A 21849-nucleotide genomic window follows, 5' to 3' on the forward strand; every position below is an offset into this window, starting at 1 on the left:
ACTTTTTTAAAAAACACACACAAAAAAGTTTCATACACGAATGGTCGTATGTTACCAAAGTAAAGATTCAGTTTCAAAGCCCTGAATGAACTGAGACACACAAGACTGGGCCCATGGATTTGCTTCAAGTAAGGGGCATGACTACAGATGCAATTTTTTTTTACCCTTACTGCAATGTTGGCTTTGATGATGACTTTCACCTGGTTGTGTCAGAACAGTAATAGTTACCACACTGTGACATGACTGCAGAGGTCAATGAAAACAGATTGACTTTGGCCAGATGTTCCTCAGATTGGCCTTATTGAGATGCAGATGGTATACAAGAGGGAAAAAAAACTCATGGAAGTAGATAATCTCCTGGTTAAAAGATTTGGGATAAAAGGGAACGCCTGCACACTAACTCCATGCCACACAGGTTTACTGAAGACAACGTTTCCATCCTGCTTGGATCTTCGTCAGGTCAAATGTCAAAAGATGAAACCGCTTTATACATAATGCACACCAATAGGCTGACAAGCTCTCAAAAAGTGTAAATGTATTAATATAACAAGTTTTAGTCAATATAATAAGTGTGTGTCTCTTTCCTCATTCAATTACTCCTTTATTGATGTATGCTTTCCCCCTTTTTCCTTCATTCGAATCTAATCTAAAACGTTTTTTCCATTATTGGAACTTGATCTGCTTTTTATAAGGTTTTCTTGTATTGGAGTTTTCTCCCTTAACCCTGAATTAATACAATTTTGAACGTAGGTGACTTATGAGGGATTTTAATATCATGGTTTTTGATATAAAAGATGTATTATGATATAAAGATTTTTGATATAATGTTTTTATTGACTGAGATAGGCTTGATGTTCTGTAATATGGCCTCAACATCACTTTTTTGTGTATTTATTCCTTCAGAATAAATAGAATAAATTCCTTTCTTTTGAAAGCCTTGCACCTACGCGATGTGCATATAACTATCCTTTTTTTTTTTTTACATTTTTAAATGACGACAGTGACACTTTAGGTGTTTGGTAACTGGTGGTGCCCCATACTGCTGCCAGTGTTCTCTCTCTGATTTTGGAGGGGGTGATCAATTTGCTGGTTCCTCCATTGGTCAAAACAATCGGAGGGGGACTAGATTAGATGAGATTAGATTAACTTTAATATTCTGATAGGAAATTGAAGGGCAGCAGCTCACAGTAAAAAGAACAACACAACAAGATGATAAAAACAAGCTAAAAACAACAGATAAAAACAAGAAACAGATAAAAAACACAAACCTAGAAAACACTAAAGGTCAAAACCTAAAAATAAAAATCAGAGGGCAGAGGTTCAACAATAGACAAACTTAAAAAAGTAAAAATGAATCACAGGATAAAGTGCATCATAAGTGCATCAAACATGTCTTTAAGAGGCTGTGGTGCACTCAGTTTTTAAGGTAGAAAACAACCAAGGCTTCCATTGGTACCCATCATGGGGGTAATCTTGTTGGAAAGAGGGCTATATCACGTTCCAAAGTTGAACATGAACGTTGAAGTGAATTTTGGTTTTCGAACAACTAACAAGGCCATTTTTCAAAGGGGTCCCCTGAATTCTCCCCTCAAGATATGCAAATGAAAATGGGTTTTATTGGTACCCACAAGTCTCCCCTGAACATGAGAAAGCTTATTCCCGCTAAATGTTTTGTCTTTCACTACCGATGTACTCCTTCAAATTAAAAGCTGCAGATTCAACATGTTCTAATCCCCAGTCGTCACATATTGCTGCTTTGTCAGTGGACTCCAATGTCTACATTTCTGCGTTATGCATCCTCCTGCATCTTCTGTCGACATTCAGGACACTGCAGCCAACGCTGCACATCTGCAAAAGCAGGTGGTTACCGGTAGATTTCGGCAACAAAAGCGAGTGGTTATACTTAGAAAAAAACATTATAGTTTGGCTCTGAGTTTGTTGGAACCATCCTCCACCCCACCCCGACCTTCCACCATCTTATATTATATAGTTACTGGCAGCGTTTAAACCTAACACCATCAACCTGCATATCATTCTTTGATGACAGGTGCCATCTGGCTGACCGCCGGCATATCATACCACCACAAAAGATTGCTTTTGGCATCGGTTTCTGAAATCGAAATCACTGACACCAGCTTTGGAATGAGAACTTGCTGTCATATTAAATTGTATTTTTTTATTTTTTTTTTTTAAGAAAATAACAACCAGTCTATTTGAAGTACAATGAAGCTGCTAACATTGCAGGGCTCAAATTGTAACTGCAAGAGTATTAGTCAAAGCACATCACTTCATTCAGTCCTGTCTCCTCGAAACGACTTTTATATACAACTAATCTGAACCAGCAATCACATTTAAGAGAAACATAATGCTGAGCAAATTATGTTTTCTATTATGCTGCTAATTAATATACATGGCAAGTTGCAAAAATGTGGATATACTGAAAGCATCAGTAAAATGTTCACTGACAACATTTTTCAGTTGTTTTCTACCAAAATAGGCACAAAAGCACAAAAGTATCCACTCATAGTGACAATAGCTTTCTTTATATTGTTCATCATCTATTTTTATTACCTTTTCTTATTAACACTGAACCAAAATCACAGTCATTTGCTAACTAACCAAAGCACTTCTTTTTTTTTTTTTTTTTTTTTTTGCCTAAACCTTCGCAAGGAGTCTGGACATAAACCTGGAGATCTGATGTTGAGGTCCTGTACTTTGTACAGCCGCCATTTACACAACCACCTCCTTCAAAAGCCTAAGCAGTACATGAATGTGGTGTCTCGTTACCTGAGAAAATTATCTGTGAACACAATCAAAGCAGTGAAAACATTGCCACAACAACCTGATTAAGAAAGTAGTTGAGTAGCAAACAAACACTGCAAAAAAAAAAAAAAAAAAAAATGAAAGTCAGTGGTTTCTCAACTCTCCCTACTGACATAGTTTTCAACAAACGTTACCTTTAACATCAACAATCTTATACTTAAACAGCATAATCAAATTCCTGAATTTTTGTTTTGGCTTTTGGATCTGATGTACCAACCAAAGATTTTCCGTAGCCCCATGAAATACTTCTGAGGGTGCAACTGATTTTTTTATTATTATTTATTAATTATTTCAAATGATATTTAATTAACTAAATTATGCACAATGATTTTTTTTTTTAGGATTTGGTTCAGAAGACCCTGTAGTTTCCTGTTAGACATGGATGAAAATGAATGAATTTTATTTTATTCTGTGAAATTCTTAATACCAACTTCAAGCCATGCTTCATTTTTGGTGTTACTATTGTGCAAATTAAAAATGCAGGCAAAACTTTGCCCATTATTTTTGACTTCTTATTCAAAGGACTCCCAAGGCACACATTCTTGTTTATTGCAGACCCCATTGTTTACTGTCTGTTACTGACTGTTTTTAACGGTGCAAAAGTAAAGAAATAAAGAAAAGGCTTATATATGCTTAATACTTCATCATATTTTGGATTTACCTGCTTTTTTTCTTTTTCGTTAAAACAGCATCACCTGCTCTGCCTTTTATCCCTCCTCTGACCTGAATTTTTAGACTTGCTTGCGTCAGAGCAATAATGTTTAGTTATTGTCAAAGATACGCCACATTTTTCCCAGCTAAAAACGAAAATAGCCTAAATACTTTAACAGCATATTTTCTCCAAAGTCACGGCTCAACATGTTTGACACACAACAGGCCTCCAAAGCAGACTCAGCCACAGGTCTCTGCGAGGTTATCATGATAAACCTTCTGCTGAAAACTGTAAACACCGGAGCCAGAGTCCATGTGTTGGAGCGCTAAAGACAGCCCTGCTGGCTTTAAAAGACGAAAGAACGCTGGTAGCAAGTAGTGTCTTTTCTCTCACCTGTCATAGAAGTCTTCTCTGTAGTAATCGTAATCAAACTCGTAGCCACTGAAAAAGAAGCACAAAAGCACACAGTGACTGAATAAAACGAATGTGATATAATGCTTTTTATAACTTGAGCATGAAACCACTTTAAACCACATACGAAAGCGTTTTGGGTTTTTAATGCAAAAATAAAAAAAGGAATAATCACAAGCTGTGCGGGAGAGACAAATAAACCACTACATACTTTATTTCAAGAGACGTAAATAAGACAAAGGCAAAAGAGAACCTGGTGACAGAAACTGAATTCTTGACAATGATTTACAGGACAATTATTGTTTACTGACACATTTTACAATCCCTGTTGGTCGACTCCGCATGAAGTGAAGCACACATGTTCTGGATATATGATTTAGGGGGACACACTGAAGCCAGAGGTTCTTAATCCAAAAAAGGAGAACCATGTAATTACGCTCAATGTAGAAAAGGCTTATGTTACTGCTGGAGAAGGTGCACAAGAATTCAAAATCTTAAGTGAAAGAATGAAGCAGAATGGATTTAATCAAACTGTTGAGCAATGTCGTGTAAAAGTTAAGAAGCTCCGTCAACCATACATCAAAGTATGTGAAGCGATATGCAGAAAAGTGGCAGCTCCTCTAAAATTAAAGACATGAAACGCATAAATTATTACATTATTTAGAGCACGCTGTCTGACCATACGCTCATATGCGCCGTCTGCAAGAGTCTGCTGATATGCACTGCAGATCAACACCAGCGTGAAAATAACTTGCTGATGCTGCATGATGCAAACTATATTAGAAATTGTGAGGGATTTTCCTTTTTACCCACCTGACTGTCTGACCAATAATTTAATGCCATTTCCACGCACATGACCTTTGTTTACAATTCATAGTCTGTTTGATTTTTTTTCTCTCCCCCTCTCTCCCTCTCTCTCTCTTTTTCTTTCTTTTATGTCATTACTATAATTTAATTGTCATTTTTGACATCTATTGCACGTGGCTCCTCCTGAGGTTTCTACCATTTTTTCCCCTGTTACAGAGTTTTTTTGGGGGCGTGGGGGTTTCAGGGAGTAGGTGTGAGAGTCTAAGGACAAACTGATTTGTGAGATGAGGCCTTATAAATAAAACAAAATTGAACTAAATTGAATTTTGCATTTGTGAACTTGAACCGAATTATCTGAAAAATGAAACCATGTATCCAACTCGCATCTGGAGTGCACCAAGAAAGCGGACTTTTAGGTTTGAATCTGACCTTAGACACACAAAAAAAGAGGCAAAATAGGTTCCAGGTTGCAAAATACAGTGTTAACCCCCCCCCAAAAAAAACAAAAAAAAAATCTTATGTTCTTACGTGTAGTGTTATATAATGTGGGGAAAAAACAATAGAAATAATGTCCCTCTACAACAAGAACAATGAAAAAGTCTAAATACCAATGCAAAAGTTAGAGACAGTCTTTCTTTAACTGCGGAGGGCAGAGATGTTAAAAATAGAAGCGTGAGACTTCTTCAGGGTGTTGTTAATAACACACCTACAGGTCTCGGCCTCCACCTTCCTCAGGGTGTTGTTATCCAGCGTAGGTGGTTTTAAAGCCCTCTTCAATCAAAGTGGTTTAGATCTCAGTCCCACATGAGCACCTGCGTTTGCTTTTGCGGTCAAAACATTTGTTGGTATAATATTCTCTTGTTGGCCCTTGAATACAAGTCCTTTATAGAGTATATCCTTTTATACAACCCGGTAAAAGTCTCATTGAGATTAAAAATCTATTTTTCAAGACTGACAACTGTAACACGCCACGAGTGAGCGAGCACAGCATCCAGTTAAAATGAAAAACAAAAGCAGCTCTAACACGTGAACAAGTGCAATTTTCTAAAACAACTGCAGTGATAAATTCGGAGTAATCACACTGATTTTCTCAGTCCTGTAAAATGGACTTAAATTCCCAGCAAGTTCTGTAGACTATTTTGAGACCTTAGGTCATATTGATTTTGGTTGCTGCCTCATGCCCAAGCATAGCCACAGGATCATGTGACCTATGAAAGTGAAAAAAAAGTTTTTCCATTGCAGTTAAAAAACTGAATCGCCAGAAATACCACCTTGTGCAAGCATAAAAACTTTTTTGTGATAAATGGGAGTTTTTTTAAGTTGCCGTGTTTCCATTAGGCCTATTTTATGTTCACACTTTGAATTTGTGCATTTTGAGCTTTAAAGGAAACCTGCCTAATGATCGATCAAACCATGAACAATAAATGTTAGTGTGTACCTGTAGAGAGAAGCTGCTGATCGCTTTAGGATTTTGGGTCTGCTTGGGCTCGGTTCTCCAGCCATGTTGATATCTGAAAAATAAAAACAAAGGAAAAAATAACAGTGTTTGATTTTAGACTTGTTTTATGAGGACAATCAACTACAAAAACTCCTAGTTGAAGGCACAAGTATCTAAGGCCCTCTCAAGCTTTAAAGTCCCTTTATTACACTTACATCCCAAAAAGTTTAGTAACATAACTGTACAAGCACTGAAAACATTGGGGAAACACATCTGTAGAGAATACAGGGTGTCTCTCTGTAAAGGTTGATAATGTGTTGCCTTGTAACCTCCACGAGAGGAAGCTGTTGAGCCATTTTACAACATTGTCCCTTCTCTGTCTGCACAGTGCCTGCTGTTAGTACCGTCGCTGCTCCCTGTTCAGCCTGTCAGTCGGTCGCACAGCTCCCAGTGGGCCCATAGTGGCCTGTCAGCCTGCCATGTGTAAATAATCAGAGGGAAAGAAACAAGTCTGCTGCACTCTTTAAGATTTTCCTCCCTTATTTTGGGTGCTGAAAAAAACTCTTGTACTAAAAATCAAGAGGGAATACAACATTAAAAGTAAGAGTCCTGCATTACTTACAGTGCAGTGGTTGTAATTAAAAATAGAGATGAACCTCTATTTTATGAACCATGTGCCAAATCAAACGAGAGACTTGAGAAAAATCTGAAATTAAACATATTAATGTAATGCACTCTTTTAACCCTTTGAAACCTGAGCAAACTGGTTTAATTTCTATCAAAGACACGGGGAGAAGGCGACAAGCAACTGAACAGGAAATGATCTAATAACGTGGTTTTACTATATATCATATATACAGTTTTCTGGACTTTTTTCCCTATTTTTTGGACAATTTTCCAATAACCCTTTCCTCCTTTTCTTAGGTAACTTTTTTGTCACCTTTAACTAATTTCTTGCTATATGTGGGACATTTCTTGCCAATTTGAACATTGCCTTTTTCCCCATCTTTTCAAAGGAAAATCCAACCAATTTGCCTTACGTTTCAAAGGGTCAAATAGCAAAATAGTGAAAAGGGCAACTGAATGTAGCACAAGAAAATTGATGTCAATCCAGGTTTCAAAGGATTAACATTTTAAAATATGGGGACAAAACAAAAAGGGTGAGAAAAAGATACGTAATTACAGCAATTTATGGTGAATGAGGAAAATGCAGTTTTGAGAAAGAAAGCTTCAGGTACAATGTTTGAAAGGAAAAAAACAAAGTCTGCAAACTAGATTATACTCCTATATATGTTCAATACAATTATCACCAAGGTGACATTTCGAGCTACGTGCTCTTCATAAGATCTAGTCTGATCTTTTGTCCAGCACATAGTTTTTTGTCTTTTGGATGAGCATGCTTTGTGAACTTTTTGTCAGGACTCCTGTAAAAAAAATCTGCTCTGTTGTTGATGTTTTCCAGTCAAGGAAAAACAGCACCACAGTTTCAGGACTGCTCTTTTTATGGTCACGAATGACATCCGCACAAACACAGAGTGGAAAAGATTAAATCTTGGTATTGTTATATTTTAGTACTGAATTTGACACAGTCAACCACAATATAACACTAGACAGACTGGAAAACTGCGTTGGACTTTTTGGCACAGCACTTAACTGGTGTGAAACCTTTTCGAAGGACAGGGACCACTTTGTGCTATTATCCGAATGTACAAAAGTGGAATGCGGAGTTCCCCAAGGGTCCATTCTTGGGCCTCTTTTCTTTAGCTGATTGACACTTTGTGCGTGTGTGTGTTTGTGTACATCTGTTTTATGTTTCCCACCAGCACATGTGGGTGGAAAGTTATGGCTGTTCAGTGCTCACACAAGGGAACATCCATGCAACTATGATTCATCTATCCATCCATCCATTTTTCAACTCCATTATCCTGTTGAGGTTCTCCGGGAGCTGGAGCCTGTCCCAGCATGCACTGGGTGAGAGGCAGGGAACACCACGAGCTGAACAGTCTATCACAGGACAATGTAGAGTTTCCAATTCACCCAACCTACATGATTTTGTATTGTGGGAAAAAAAAACAGATTACCTGCAACACGCCCACACAGAAAGCACGCTCTAAAATATCTGTACTGGTTAGACCTGCCAAATGCTTAAATTTTAAAAATGCAAGAAAAGGAGCGCTTCCTGGACTCAAAAGTCAGCCTGTTCGAGGTGCTCTTTGGGTGGGGATATACAAGGATTAAAAATCAGAGAGAAAACACCAATAAACTGTCTTGAAATGTTGAAATGCCTTATTTCTTTTTTTTCCTTTTTGCCGTGGAAATAAAGGCATTTTAACAATTCTAGAGAGTGAAATTTTTAAACTGCGATTACTTGTGCGAACAATCCAGACGGGAGAAACAAAACTGAAAGTGCCGGACAAAAAGAGGGAGAAGAGTTGGTATCACAGGGAGGCTGGCCTGACTCGGAGCGGGAGCTGTTCCTCTACCAAGCCTTCTTCTGTCTAGTGTCTGATCGCAGGACAGTGAAGTGGATGAGATGTGATTTTAGCTCACTCAGCAACGGGAGGTCTGGGACTGCTCTGCACACATCTTCACAGAGACATGGTTAACATCTGACATCTCGGATCAAGCGCTTGCACTGGTTGAACTTACCTTGTGGGGGCCATTTAGACACGGGACTCTGATGCGAATTCAAAAAATGCACTGCAGCAATTGAACGATGCCATCAGCAGCAACATCACCGAGCAACTGGTTTTAATAAAATCAACCTTCAACTCAAGGATAATTGTAATTTTGTTTGAATTTGTTTACAAAATGACCAATAAACCTAACTTCTACCTTCTACCTTCTAATTGCCTCTTTTAATCGCATGTTTTCAATCTCATCAAATCTAATGACAATAAAAAACTGCATGGGACTAGCATGAAGTGGGCATGTCAGTAAAGGGACTCATGGGTTCCCACAGGCCCCATTTTCATTCAGATCTTGACGTCACCCCCTTACTAAGCATAAGCATGACATTGCATCACTGGATTTCTGAAATCTTCTAGTTTTGTATTTTACCATTATCATCCCTCCAGCTTTAAAACTCAGCCTTGCACAGCCTCTTAAAGTTGACCGGCGAATCATTTTTTAAAAATGTATGCGTCAACCATGGACCTTAATCACATTGCGATGAACACATTAACCCTGACAGCCCTCGGACCTGTACATCAGATACAAGAAACATGAGGTATTTTTCAAAATTATATCAAATTCAGGATCAAATAAACACTGAGATTTCTTAAAATATAAAGTATGATAGAGGATAAATAGAGGATGATGGAACTCAGTGACTCTGAAAAGTGTTGTAAGATCAACGGAGGCAAAGGAAGGAGTGAGGATAATAAAGGATGGATGGATGAGGAGGGAAAGTGAGTTTTCAGCAGCCCGAGGCTGAAGATTCAAGCCTGTTAACCACACCGTGAAGGGGAATGTGACTCTGTGTGTGTGTGTGTGTGTGTGTGTGTGTGTGTGTGTGTGTGTGTGTGTGTGTGTGTGTGTGTGTGTGTGTGTGTGTGTGTGCGTGTGTCTGCATGTTTGTGTTTGAGGCAGTGATCCAAAACTATGACCGCAGCCAGGTGTGGACGTGGCAGAAGTCCAGTTGTTTGTTTGCAAGGACACACACACTTTAATGCAGCCCAAACTGTTGTTGACCCTCCCCTTTATGACCTATAGGGAAAAAAACAGCAGACACACAGACACACACACACACAGTCCACCTGCTGCTCCATATGGCACAGCGTTTTCATTTTGTCTCCTGCAGGGTCTTGTTATTCAAAGGGGAAGACCCTGAACGCTGCACACACACTATTTTCGGTCCCTTCTGTACATTTACATTTTGTGTATTTTTATGGAAGGAAGGAACTATTACTTTTTTTTATTCTGTTTTGGCTTTAACACAAATTGCCCCTCAGGAACAATAAAGTTGACCCTGACCTTGATCTTGACCTTGACATACTTGATTGACGTCTGTCAGTGTCTCTCTGAGCAGCAAGTCATTTGTTGATCAAGGTATTGGAAGTTGTCAGCTGTCGTCAGTCATTTGCTCAGCGGTTTGTGGATAAAATCTCCCGCCAGCTGCTGTCATTATTTTAGAGCTCTCAGGTTTGGAAACTTTGTTTTTATGTGGCAAAAATCACAATGTGAAATCATTTCTGAGAATGGTGATGTTATGTCAGGCTTTAGAGTGTTGCTGAAATGTTTTATCTCTGGCCTGGATTTTAAAATGCAATTAGATAAGTACACTTATAGTGTATAGTAGTCCATTCTGATAGGTAATCCATACATGTCAGAATGACCGGCGCTATGTTACACTACATTTATAAAAGTCGTAGGTCATTCTTTCAAATATTTCCATCCTGACAGAATGACCTATTCTACTTTTAATTACATTTATAAGAGTAGTAGGGCACAGATGCACCATACCCTGTCAGTATGACCTACACTGAAAAAATAAATATCCCAAAATATAAACCATAAATCATCACAGTACAAAAACACCATGGGGCTAAAATAACCTGGAGGAGAGGGAGAGTGGTGGAGAGAGATGTAAAGAGAGGGAAGAGTTTGGTAGTTAAGTGGCAGAGAGAAAGAGACAGTTTCAATATGATACCCTTACACACACACACACACACACACACACACACACACAGAAGCTGCAGTCGGGAAGAGCGCATCACTTAGCGGCCCCTTAGCTGTCATACCTTTATAGCTTTATCCTACATTATAGACACACACACACACACACACACGGAGCCTTCTGGGAAATGTACCTAGTATTACTGTGTGTGTGTGTGTGTGTGTTGATGAGTGTCGTTAGTGGGGTAGCAATTAACCCTTCAAGCAAAAACATGCACACTTAGATACAGTCCCCATCACAAAGATACACAATTCCAGTTATACTCATTCATAAATGTTCTCTCCACTCTCACACAGACAGACACACACACACACACACACACACACACACACACACACACAGACAGCTCAGAGAGACTGTTGTGCTCACAGCTCTGCACCGACTGAACATAAACCCGTTGAGTTGCTCCCGGCAGCTCGCTGACACCTCGTCTCTCTCCACCCCGCTGGGGAACACATAGACGGAGAAAAACACTCCCAGCAGCTTAAAGGCACACTCCGCTCAACTCTGATTTCCCCTCTGATATCTTATTTCACAGTAACGCGGAGAGGAAGGTGGGAGAGAGACGGCGTATGTTAACACTCAAGAGGAAAATGGATGTGATGCTGCTCAGGTGTCATCAAAGGTTCCACAGGTTTGTGTACTCACAGCAAGTTCAGATTTTTTATTTTTTTATTTTTAATAACCAGCCATCAAACAGTTTTGTTTTAAGTCCTAAAAGTTACACTCAGCTGTTCCATTTCATATAATGTAAAACTTCAATTAACAGCCCGGGCTATTATTTGCTTAAACCACTGAACTCAGCAGGCTTATATTTAGGACAGGCGTCTTTATGGGATGGGCTTTTGATTCTTTTCACACAAAATTTGCTCAAAAAAGATGAAAATACAATCAAATTATTTATTTAATTTTTGAGACCTGGGCAAAATTGCGTTATTTTATTCAAAAACATGGGAAGAGAGAAAAAAAAAAGAAATGACTCAGAGGTTAGAAAGAAATCTGTGAAAAGTACAAGAAAACATCTTGAATGCCAAACATAATGTGCACTCTGCTTGTTAGATAAAACACACAGCCTCTTTTCTGCCATTTGAAGGTAAAATAACATCATCTTAAACTGTTTGTGTCTGGAATCCACGACAGCTACTTTGGTCGTCACATTTTTATTTTCCTGTGTAGGAAGTGAAGCCATTACTCATGCAGTGTCATGTGGACTCACCCAGCGTCTGTCCGGCCAGCACCCTGCCGTTCTCTCCAATCACGGCCCCCCTGGCGTGCCTCTCGCTGGCGTACTGGACGAAGGCGTACCCCTTGTGCACGGAGCAGCCCAGCACTCGGCCATACTTGGAGAAGATGCTCTCCACGTCCGACTTCTTCACCGCTGCTGTGTTCAGGTTGCCGATAAACACCCTGGAGTTTATGGACTTTGGATCTGTCTTGTTAGTAATGTTACTGGTCTGGACCTTCAGCGACATGCTGGAGAGACAGGCGACGGAGGCGACTGACGAATGGATGGATTGGAGGGAGAGACGCAGAGAGACCGGGATCTGAAGAGAATCAAGAGGACAGATAGCTGGTGTTAGTCACAAAGGACAGATAATGGAGCACAGCTGCAACCCACCAGCTCCCTGACGGAGACACTGAACACTCAAAAATCTCCATACCAGCTGAAAAAGCATGAGTCAGAAAACTTTCCTTATTGAGCAAAATATTGTTCATTCATTGATCCAGACCTTGGCACACTGATATAAGTCATGCTTTGCTGAGAATGTGATAAAAAATTAGAACATAGTCATAAGGTGGTTACGTGGTTGAATGCTGTGATTTTACATAACAGCCTTGGAAAGTTTTTATGTACTTTTTTAGTTAGATCTCTAATTTCGAAGACGAAATAAAACACAAGAGAGAAACACAACACCAGAATGTCAATCGGACGGTAAACAATTGTAAGTATTTCAAAAAGGAGAAGGGAGACAGCGGATGCTTAACAAATCCTACCCCCTTTTTTTCCCTCCAATTTTATGAAAAAAAAGTTAATGTCAAACTGTGCCCGTTTCCCTCTCTGTTCTCTCATGCCATATCCCTTCAGTATATTGTTTTTAAAGACATTAAAATTTGTTCAATGTTCTAGATGTTTTCAGTGCCACACTACAACGACATTGCATATTGACTTTAATTTGACTGTAATTCAACTTTTCTGACCATATAAAGTTTACTTCCTGTGATCATTTAATTTTTGCTTTAAATATGGACATGCAGCTCTAACACGATGAAAACACAGACTTCCACAAAACAACAAGAAGTGTTAATTTCTCTCGGATGAGAGGTGAAACAACTCATGCAAGTCCAGTTGCCTCCTGAGAATTCCCATGACCAGGATGACTGGGGGGGGCGTGTCGAAATTTTGGACGGCCGACGCAGGCTCTTGCACAGTTGAATCAGAGCCACGAGTTGATTCCCCAGCATCAGTGCCTTTTTTCTCACTGCTCCTGCAAAGTTGCATACAGAGCATCTGAAAACGCCATGGCAACACGACGCTGGACCAGGTTGGTCGAGCTGTGGCAACAGCATACACGCCACTTTGATTTTTCCTCCTCCTCCTATCATGACCGATATGAACGAGAGAAACACCTCTTTTTTTTTTTAGTTCCCGGCACACAGAGTGACAATACCTGCCTCTGAGCTTCAAACTAATCTTTACTGAAAATTGTCAATAGCAACGACGGTCTGCAGGAGCTGTGAGCTCTCAGGTTGTGACTTGACAATCAGACCGTACAGCAAATTAATCATGAGCTTTGGCTTTACATCGCAGACAGTTTACTCGTACAGTATGAGCTGGAATTAACAACACTTCTAAAATCGTACACCGTACGCCCAGCTTCAGACAAAAATCTAAAATAGCTGTCAAAATTAACACTGACATAAAAAAGACATAAACCTCACTTATAATACTCAAAGAGCATTCTTTGAGAGGTTCTTTACATCACATATAATAATTATCGCTGCTACAATCCAGGAACATTTTTTTGAATAAAGATTCATGAATTCATCAGCACAGCAGCAGATATACAATATCTGATAACTGAAGTAGCATCTTCACCTCTGCTCATACCTCTGTGAAACCTGAGTGTTTCTCTAAATAGGGACTATTCACAAAGTACTCATTATGCACAAACCTGTGCCGCTCAGATTTCACCACTACTCATTACGAGCAGAAGGACTTGAGCTGAAAGGAAAAGAGCAGCTCCAGTTAAATACAAATGTCTCTTTGCATTAAAGCAGGAGGAAAAAGAGCAGCAACAAGTTTGATCTGTTCAGTCGAGTCGCAGCAAAGCAAACCGCCGCCGCTTCATCACACGAGACGAGTCAGATCGATCACAGAGCGGGGTTTGAAAACCAAACATAGGTTTTATCTTTGTCCTTGCCGTGTGCGGATTCCCTCCATCCACACAACTAATGAAAACAAGCTGAGAGGACAGAATGAGAAGGTTAGATGAAGGAAAGAAAGGGAGCACTGGAGGGAGAGGATACCAGGAGAAAATGAGGGCTAAAGGGAAAGAGAAAGGGTGCCTTCTGAATGGCATACTAATTTCTTTTAACTTTTAATACAATTGCCAGTTGCATAGTATGTACACAACCTTGAGACCTACAAATAAGGAAGGATTCTCAGCAACGAGCCGAATAAAAAACTGCACTGCAACAGCATTATTATAGCTCCGTATTGGACGGATTCTTGTCCAATTCTTGTCAATTCTTTGTAAGATATAAGGGGGCACCGCCATAGAACAGTTATATCCAAATTGCACTTCGGTCTACTCCTCTTAACAATTACAAATATAGGCTCAGGACCGGTCTGATGAACCTGACTTTAACTTAACAATCGAACTGTTCACATCTGTCTTCTTTTAGCTTCTTGTCCATCTCTCCTTTGTTAAGTGTTGACTCATTATAAATGTGCTTTTGCATTTTGCCTGCACACACTCTAATTCATGCTCACATATCTATACAAACACATATACTGTAGGTCCACATATTTTTTTTAAATTTATTTTCTGTTTTTTAGTTATTTCATGCAGGCATTCTGATTGTACTTTACTGATCCTGTGTCTACTTGATCTTATATTTTTATATTGTAGGATTCAATATTTATTTTTGTAATCAATTTTGAGGCGAGATTGTCTCATAAGCCTTTAGGGGTTATTACTGTTATTATTGTTATTATTATACTATTTCGTTGTTGTTCTGCTGTTTTGTTTTGTTTTTTACTGTGCAAAATAAATAAATGAATAATTAAGTTAAATACTCTTTATTTTACTTATGAACACGTAAGAATGACCAGCGAATAATTTGTTTTTCTAACATGGGCTTAAAAGAACAAATAAACATTTATTTCATTTATTTGTGTTCATTAATTTCATTCCATTCATTTAATTCAGCGGCCGCGGGCGCTAGCGAGGCGAGTGCTAGTAGTTTTCTCCTGGGGTCACATGCTGTGCATTGAGTAGCCACATAGTTGATAGAGTCGAGGGCGTCAAGCGACTCTAAATTGGGCGAAATATGAGGGAAATGCGATGCCAGGAGGACACTGGGAGAGGGCAGTGAAAAACGGGAGTCTCCCAGGAAAATCGAGTAGTATGTAGTGTTGCATGTAGTATGCACACAAACAGAACATACTACTTGAACCTTGACCCATTCACCAAAAAAAAATGTTTATTCCTGCAAGCATTGCTAGTGTTACTTTGCAATGTTTAACTTTTAAATAATGACTGAATATACTCAAGCATTATATATTCCTTAAATTAGCCTACATATGCACTTGGCTTGTGATCCGTTTGAGTGAAGTATATTAGCAACCCTTTAAGAGGCCTGAAGAGGTTAAAGTTTCTTATATTTTAAGAGAAAAAAAAAGACTAGAAAACGGAAACCTAGTTTTGAAATGCGTAGTTTTTGGGGTTTTTTGCATGCATGCATTGTTTTAAAGCAACAAAGGTCGACATTACACCCTGTCTTTATGAGGAACATGATTTCTATATATGCTGAGGATTTGAGATTTGCAGGAATATTCAAAAAACAACTTGTGCATTTTCCGGCTCAATAAACATCTCAGTTTTCTCTTGGGGACCCTAAAGGGGTATTGACATTTACATTCGGAAACACTGATGGTCGAGGCTGTAGCCATGGAGGCAGTATTGGTGCAGACCAAATCATGAGCTGCTGTAAACCTCCAGATGATTATGTATCACTCCGAAAATGTTTCATCCCTGCTTTATGTCCACTTGGCATTCAAATGTAAACTTGGTATTTACAGAAAGCTGAGAGCATCAATTAAATGACTCATCTAAACAGTACAGTAGTGGGAGTGAAGTCTGGCGGATGAGTCAGCGGAGACGAGATGGAACATCATGCTGTCTGTTATTCTGTCAACAATGTCAAGAAGAAAAGAGACAAGAGGAGACAGAAAGCAGCACAGCATCATTAGAGACGGACAGTTGTTGGAAAAGTGACCCGGCTGCACACGTCACAAACATTTTTAGTATTTTCAGCTTTTTTTTACGTAACTGAGAATAACTAGTTCTCCATTCTTTCTTATCCTCGTCACTGCTGCCTCCCTTTGTGGTCCTCTGAAGGATAAAAAACAGACGTGTCTCCTATCTCTGGAGACGTGAGATTTGGACTGAAGTCAGATTTAATCAGAAAAATGAGGACTTCAAACTTGACGTGCTCTAGCTTGCGAGATCTCACTTAAGACTTAAATGCTTTTGCTTTTTGACCTGAAAATATTCTGACTCAATGAGGAACAAATTAGGTAAAAATAAGACCTTGTTATGTAAAAATTCACTTAGCTGACAGCTATGACACAAAAAATGTCAAATGATCAACAGTGAAGAAGAACTCTTGTTTTGAAGCCTCAAAATCGGGATTTTGGCCGTCGCGAGTCTTTCGAGATGGAGTAACATACACTACACGAGTGTGACGCAAGACACAACCAACAGTGTTAGTATGGTCCTTTGAAAGGGTTATAACACAGGAGAATTAGCTTTTAAGCAGGTCAACTCTGCACCAGCTGTATAGGAAGCAAATTTAAGAGTAACATATGTTTTTTTTCTGTTTTATGTCTCAGTTTCATTAAGTCATTTGTAACAACTTCTCTCTCTCTTTGCAACTGGCATGAAATCGAACTCAAGCAAAAGCAGTTGTGAAACATCACAGAACATCTCCGCACCGCTGACGGCAAAAAAGCAAAAACTTCTCAGAAGCAACAACCAAAGGGAACTCATAAACAAAAGCAAATCAAATATTGTATGCAGTTTGAAAAGCATCAAGCATTCTTGCATATAGAGATACGTATTCAGAGTGCATTCAAAATGAATGCTTAAAGTTATTAAAATTAAAGCTATGTAACAGTTGAACCATGAAAATTTTCATTTTCTTGTCAGTCAAGAGAGAAAAGGAACATATGAAGCCAAATTTCAGGTTGTTTTTTTTTACATATTGTAGAAACAAACTGCTCTTCTTGCATCTCTCCTTCTACAGCTGTTCTTCTTTCGCCACACAACATGGCCAAAAGTATGTGGACAACCAGACATTTGAACTATATGTGACTTCTGAGCACGTCATTGTAATAATCAGCTGCTACAGTGACGGCCTCCATTTCTCTAGTGTCAGGCTTTCCACTAGATCTGAGCTTTGCTGAAATCACAGACAAAGTGAAGGTTTTTGATGAGTTTGGAATGAAAACGGGCTGGAAAACCAGACCTAGACATGGATACTTTTCTCTCCACACACTTTTGTTCATATACTGTATCAGTCTTTCTTTACTAGAATTTTTTGTGCTTGGCTGCTCGTCTTTCTCTCTGCCTCATTAGAAATATCCTGCAGTGAGTCTGGGTTCCAGGAGAGAAGAAATGTTTATGATTCGGCACTGCTGACTGTGAGTGTGTGTGTGTGTGTGTGTGTGTGTGTGTGTGTGTGCGTGTGTGTGTGTGTGTGTGCGTGTGTGTGTGTGTGTGTGCGTGTGTGTGTGTGTGTGTATGTGCGTGTGTTTGTGGGTTATAGAAAAGAAGATTTTTTGCTGTCCGACCTGCATCTCAAGAAAAGTTAAAAGGTTAAAAAGTCAGGTTAAAGAAACTTTCTTTGTGTGTGTGTGTGTGTGTATATGTGTGTGTGTGTATGTGTGTGTGTGTGTGTGTGTGTGTGTGTGTGATTTGATTATCTCTGGTCCTTTCTACCTGACCTTCCAAGTGACAGAGCCAACTTAAATCTGATTGGTCAAACTAATGAATCAAATTGAGCTTGGCCCCGAGGGGCCTGCGTTTGTTTCACAGGGGACAGATTCAGTGGACAACAGAATAGTGTTGATCCAGCAAATCCAGTGTGTGTGAGTGTGTGTGTGTGTGTGGGTGTGAGTGTGTGTGTGTGTGTGTGTGTGTGTGTGTGTGTGTGCGTGTGTGTGTGAGTGTGTGTGTGTTTGTGTGTGTGTGTTGAGTGGGTGAGTGAGAGAGAAGGTTTATGTGAGTGTTTTCAGTATCTGTGTAGATGTGTAGTAAGTCTGCAAAAACAGTCAAAGATTTACATGGTGTTAAATGCGCACTCACACACACACACACACACACACACACACACACACACACACAGGAAGCTGCAGGCTGGCATTTTGTAGTTTCTGCATGAAGGGTCGTTTATGTATCATTGCAAGTACTGTGGGCTGCTTACAGATCACACACACACACACACACACACACACGCACACAAAAAAAAGTTTGTCTTCATTCCACAGAGACACTATATGCCTGTGTGTGTTTGTAATCACTAAATACCGTATGGTGACGCACACACACACACACTCACATGGACACATTACATTGATTAATTAAGAACAAGATTTTTGCCATGATTGCAGCGTTGGCTGATATCAAAATGATAACAACATTTAGCAGTTTAAAACTAATCAGAGGCTGATCATCCCTGAGGAATTCTGAAAAGTATGTTTATGCACAGGCCTTAGTCAATAATTTTGGCGACAGACACCGATGCCAAAAGCCATCTTTACAGCGGTATGATAAGCCAGCAGACGGCGTTGGTTCATAACACGCTCAGATGGCACCTTTCACAGCAATACGACACGCTGCCAGTTGGCCATGCGGAATTCAAGTATAAAATACACCTACTGGAAACACGTCAATTTTGATAAAAGTCCCATTTACTGCAGAAGCATTCTCATGAGGTGGTCAGGTCAGTGGAAAACGCCATATTTTACAAAACTGCAATGGAAACACTTTTGTTTCCCTTTCATAGGTCTCATGATGCTATGGTTATGGGCTTGTCGGAAGGAACTGGCTCCCTCGGGCATGATGCAGCAGGCGCTACATTGCACCACTGAAAATAGGCAAAAATTAGTGCATCTTCCCACGGGTCATATTTCTGTCACTGCTCGGCTGGAGCTGATAAAAACTGATGACTATTGCAATCATTTGTCCTGAGAATAAATGCCAACTGTAACCTTTCCTACTAAAGGCAAAAGCCAGATGGGTGTGAGTGAGGTTTTTTTTTTTGTTTCTTTTCAGCGGGAAAGGGTTAGGGCCTTTAGAGGCGATACAAAGAGAACCAAAGCCACAGTGTGAACAGGCTCTCATAATGAAGCTTCACACAGACAAATGTCACATGTTATCACTGTAAAGGATCTTACAATAAAAAGCACCAATATTCATAAAACAGTCTTTTGAGGAACAGACTAAAACTTCCTGAATCTGCACTAACAGACTGTGGACCAAAATGTAAAAGCCAGACGAGCTCATGCTCTATAAGCAAATTAGCTTTAAAAGCTCCCCCCCGTTCAGGCTTCATGGTTTGATGATACATGCATACATTAGCATAAAACAGGATAAAGCTTGTAAGCTCCAAAAATGATTCAGAGAGCCTACTCTGTGGTTTCAATGTAAATTTTAGCTTTTAAACTCAAATGAGCTTCATATCATAGTCATACTTTTATTCTCGATTACCATCAAGACTTCAATTATCTCAGAACATGTACTTTTAAAAAAAAAACATTTCAAGACATCTTGATGGATTGTGGGATAGACAGACAAAGTAAATGTAAAAAACAGCCAGTGCATCAAATATGGACTCTTTTTTTGTGTGATATTTACACGGATGGCTCTCTTAATGAGCACTTGTATGTGATGCATCAGGCTTTAACTCCAAAGTAAAGCCAACCGTGGCCATACTTCACGCTGAGAGCAACTGACGCGATATAAAGTTTGTTTCTTTGAGGAAATTTATTTTGGTCCTTGTTAACAATTTACCAAAAGTAATGCAATTAATTAAAAGTGAATAACAAGGCATTAAATTAAAAGCAAAAACAAAAAGTAAGCATATACTCAGGAGTAACTGGCATACTAATTGTGCAAAAGAAAAAATAAAAGAAAAACAGCTAACAACTGAAATAAAAAACAGAAGCAATAACGGAATTCTTAAATATTTCATACCAAATAATAATCATACCCTAGTTTTATATTTGTGTACTGCCATTTTTTAAAGCATTTTTAAGAACTTACATAGTCTAAAGAGCAAGAAAATCCATGTGGGGGAGGGGGGGCAACAAAACCGGACTTTTACTTGTGAGAATGTAATTTGTGTTCCAGTAAAACCGAAAGTCAATATTTAACATAATGTTTTGCAGTTTATTCACAGGTGTTGCACGCTGCCATCAGCCACAATATGTCATGTAGCAAATGGACTTATTTTAGCTGAAAACATGATGTTTCTTTGTTCTTGTTAACCTAACCAATAAGTTTCATTGCTTAACCCTCTAACTGTGACAGTTTCACAGCATACGTGTTACAATATGTTTCCGTTCTGCATCACATAAATTCGAGGGTCCTCTTTTTTCAACATATGACGTCCGGGGAATGAGTTGTAAAAAACACAAATAAAAAAAGCCATTGTAGTTATTTATATTGTAATTATTTGTATTATTTTATTGTCCAAAAATAAGAGGAAAAAAATGTAACAGATAATTCCATCATCTGTTTTACTTTGTATATATTAGTGTAATTCAGATGCATATGTAATTAATGGATTTTTAATAGATTTTTAAAATGTATGAATTAATTCAGTGATTCTAATTAAAATGTAAAATTCTGTAATAATTTTGCATACCCAGCAGCAGTTTGGAGTCTTCCTCAGATTTTGTATCTGTGGGACCATGTTTTTTTTTAACTGTTATTTTATTTTGTACTGTTTAAACTGTTGGTCAGCCAGAAAACTGCCTGACCTGATTCCCTGAGTCAAGACAAAACCAACCAAGCCTCTGTGTCCGTGCTGCTGAGGTGCCCTTAAGCAAATCACCAAAAAAACAACCTGCCAGTTGAAGCTGACCTTGTGCTCTGTCCAGCACAGATCAATGAAATCGACCAAAATCACACTACGGATAGTTGTGGTACCCGCTTATTACCGGCTCTGTGTGATTAGCATTCAGATAAGCTCTCCAGGTTCAACGACTCGCGTCCATTAACATTTCTACCTTCAGGGTCCTGCTTTGAGACGAGAACTAGCAGCTTCATGGGCCGAGCTTTACACTCAATGAGCTTTATTTCTTTGGTTTTTAATTAAACTGAAATTGCACACAGTCCCCACTGCAGAAAATCATACAGGCAGCCTCTCTCTGCAATTCTGTGTCTGTAGGATTAGCAATTAAAGCTAACACCACAGGGGACTGTGATTACACTGATTATACAAATGCTGTCTTCAGGCGCTGTTGGAAATATCACAATTAGGACTTCAACACACGTAAACACTAGGACAGAGTTAACATTGTAAAACTTGATTAAAACATGAATTAGAACCAGTCTAACATTTGGTAGTTATTGCTTTGAGTTTCAAACTTTTAAAAAAAAAAACTATTTTGAGGAAGAAAAATGTTGCACTGAATTGTTTCAAAATTTTGAGTTTTTGAATTAGGAGCATTGTGTTTTGGTGGATTGCACTGTCTCCTCGCAGCAAGAGGGGCCTGGGTCCCCCGAGCCCACGTTCGAACCCGAGGTA

The 21849-nt window shown here is 39.1% G+C and overlaps 1 protein-coding gene across 1 annotated transcript in view; it reads right to left on the minus strand.

Annotated features, from left to right (window-relative positions):
* raly (RALY heterogeneous nuclear ribonucleoprotein) overlaps positions 1 to 21849 on the minus strand; it is a 149455-nt gene that overhangs the window by 46607 nt on the left and 80999 nt on the right. The window contains exons 2-4 of the mRNA XM_042496987.1: positions 12026 to 12353; positions 6132 to 6204; positions 3869 to 3916 (exon numbers count right to left, since the gene is read on the minus strand). Coding sequence (XP_042352921.1) covers positions 3869 to 3916; positions 6132 to 6204; positions 12026 to 12281 — 377 coding nt within the window. The 5' untranslated portion in view covers positions 12282 to 12353. The remainder of the gene's footprint in view (positions 1 to 3868; positions 3917 to 6131; positions 6205 to 12025; positions 12354 to 21849) is intronic.

This window comes from Plectropomus leopardus, chromosome 2 (genome assembly GCF_008729295.1).
Source record: "Plectropomus leopardus isolate mb chromosome 2, YSFRI_Pleo_2.0, whole genome shotgun sequence".
Classification (NCBI taxonomy): Eukaryota; Metazoa; Chordata; class Actinopteri; order Perciformes; family Serranidae; genus Plectropomus; species Plectropomus leopardus.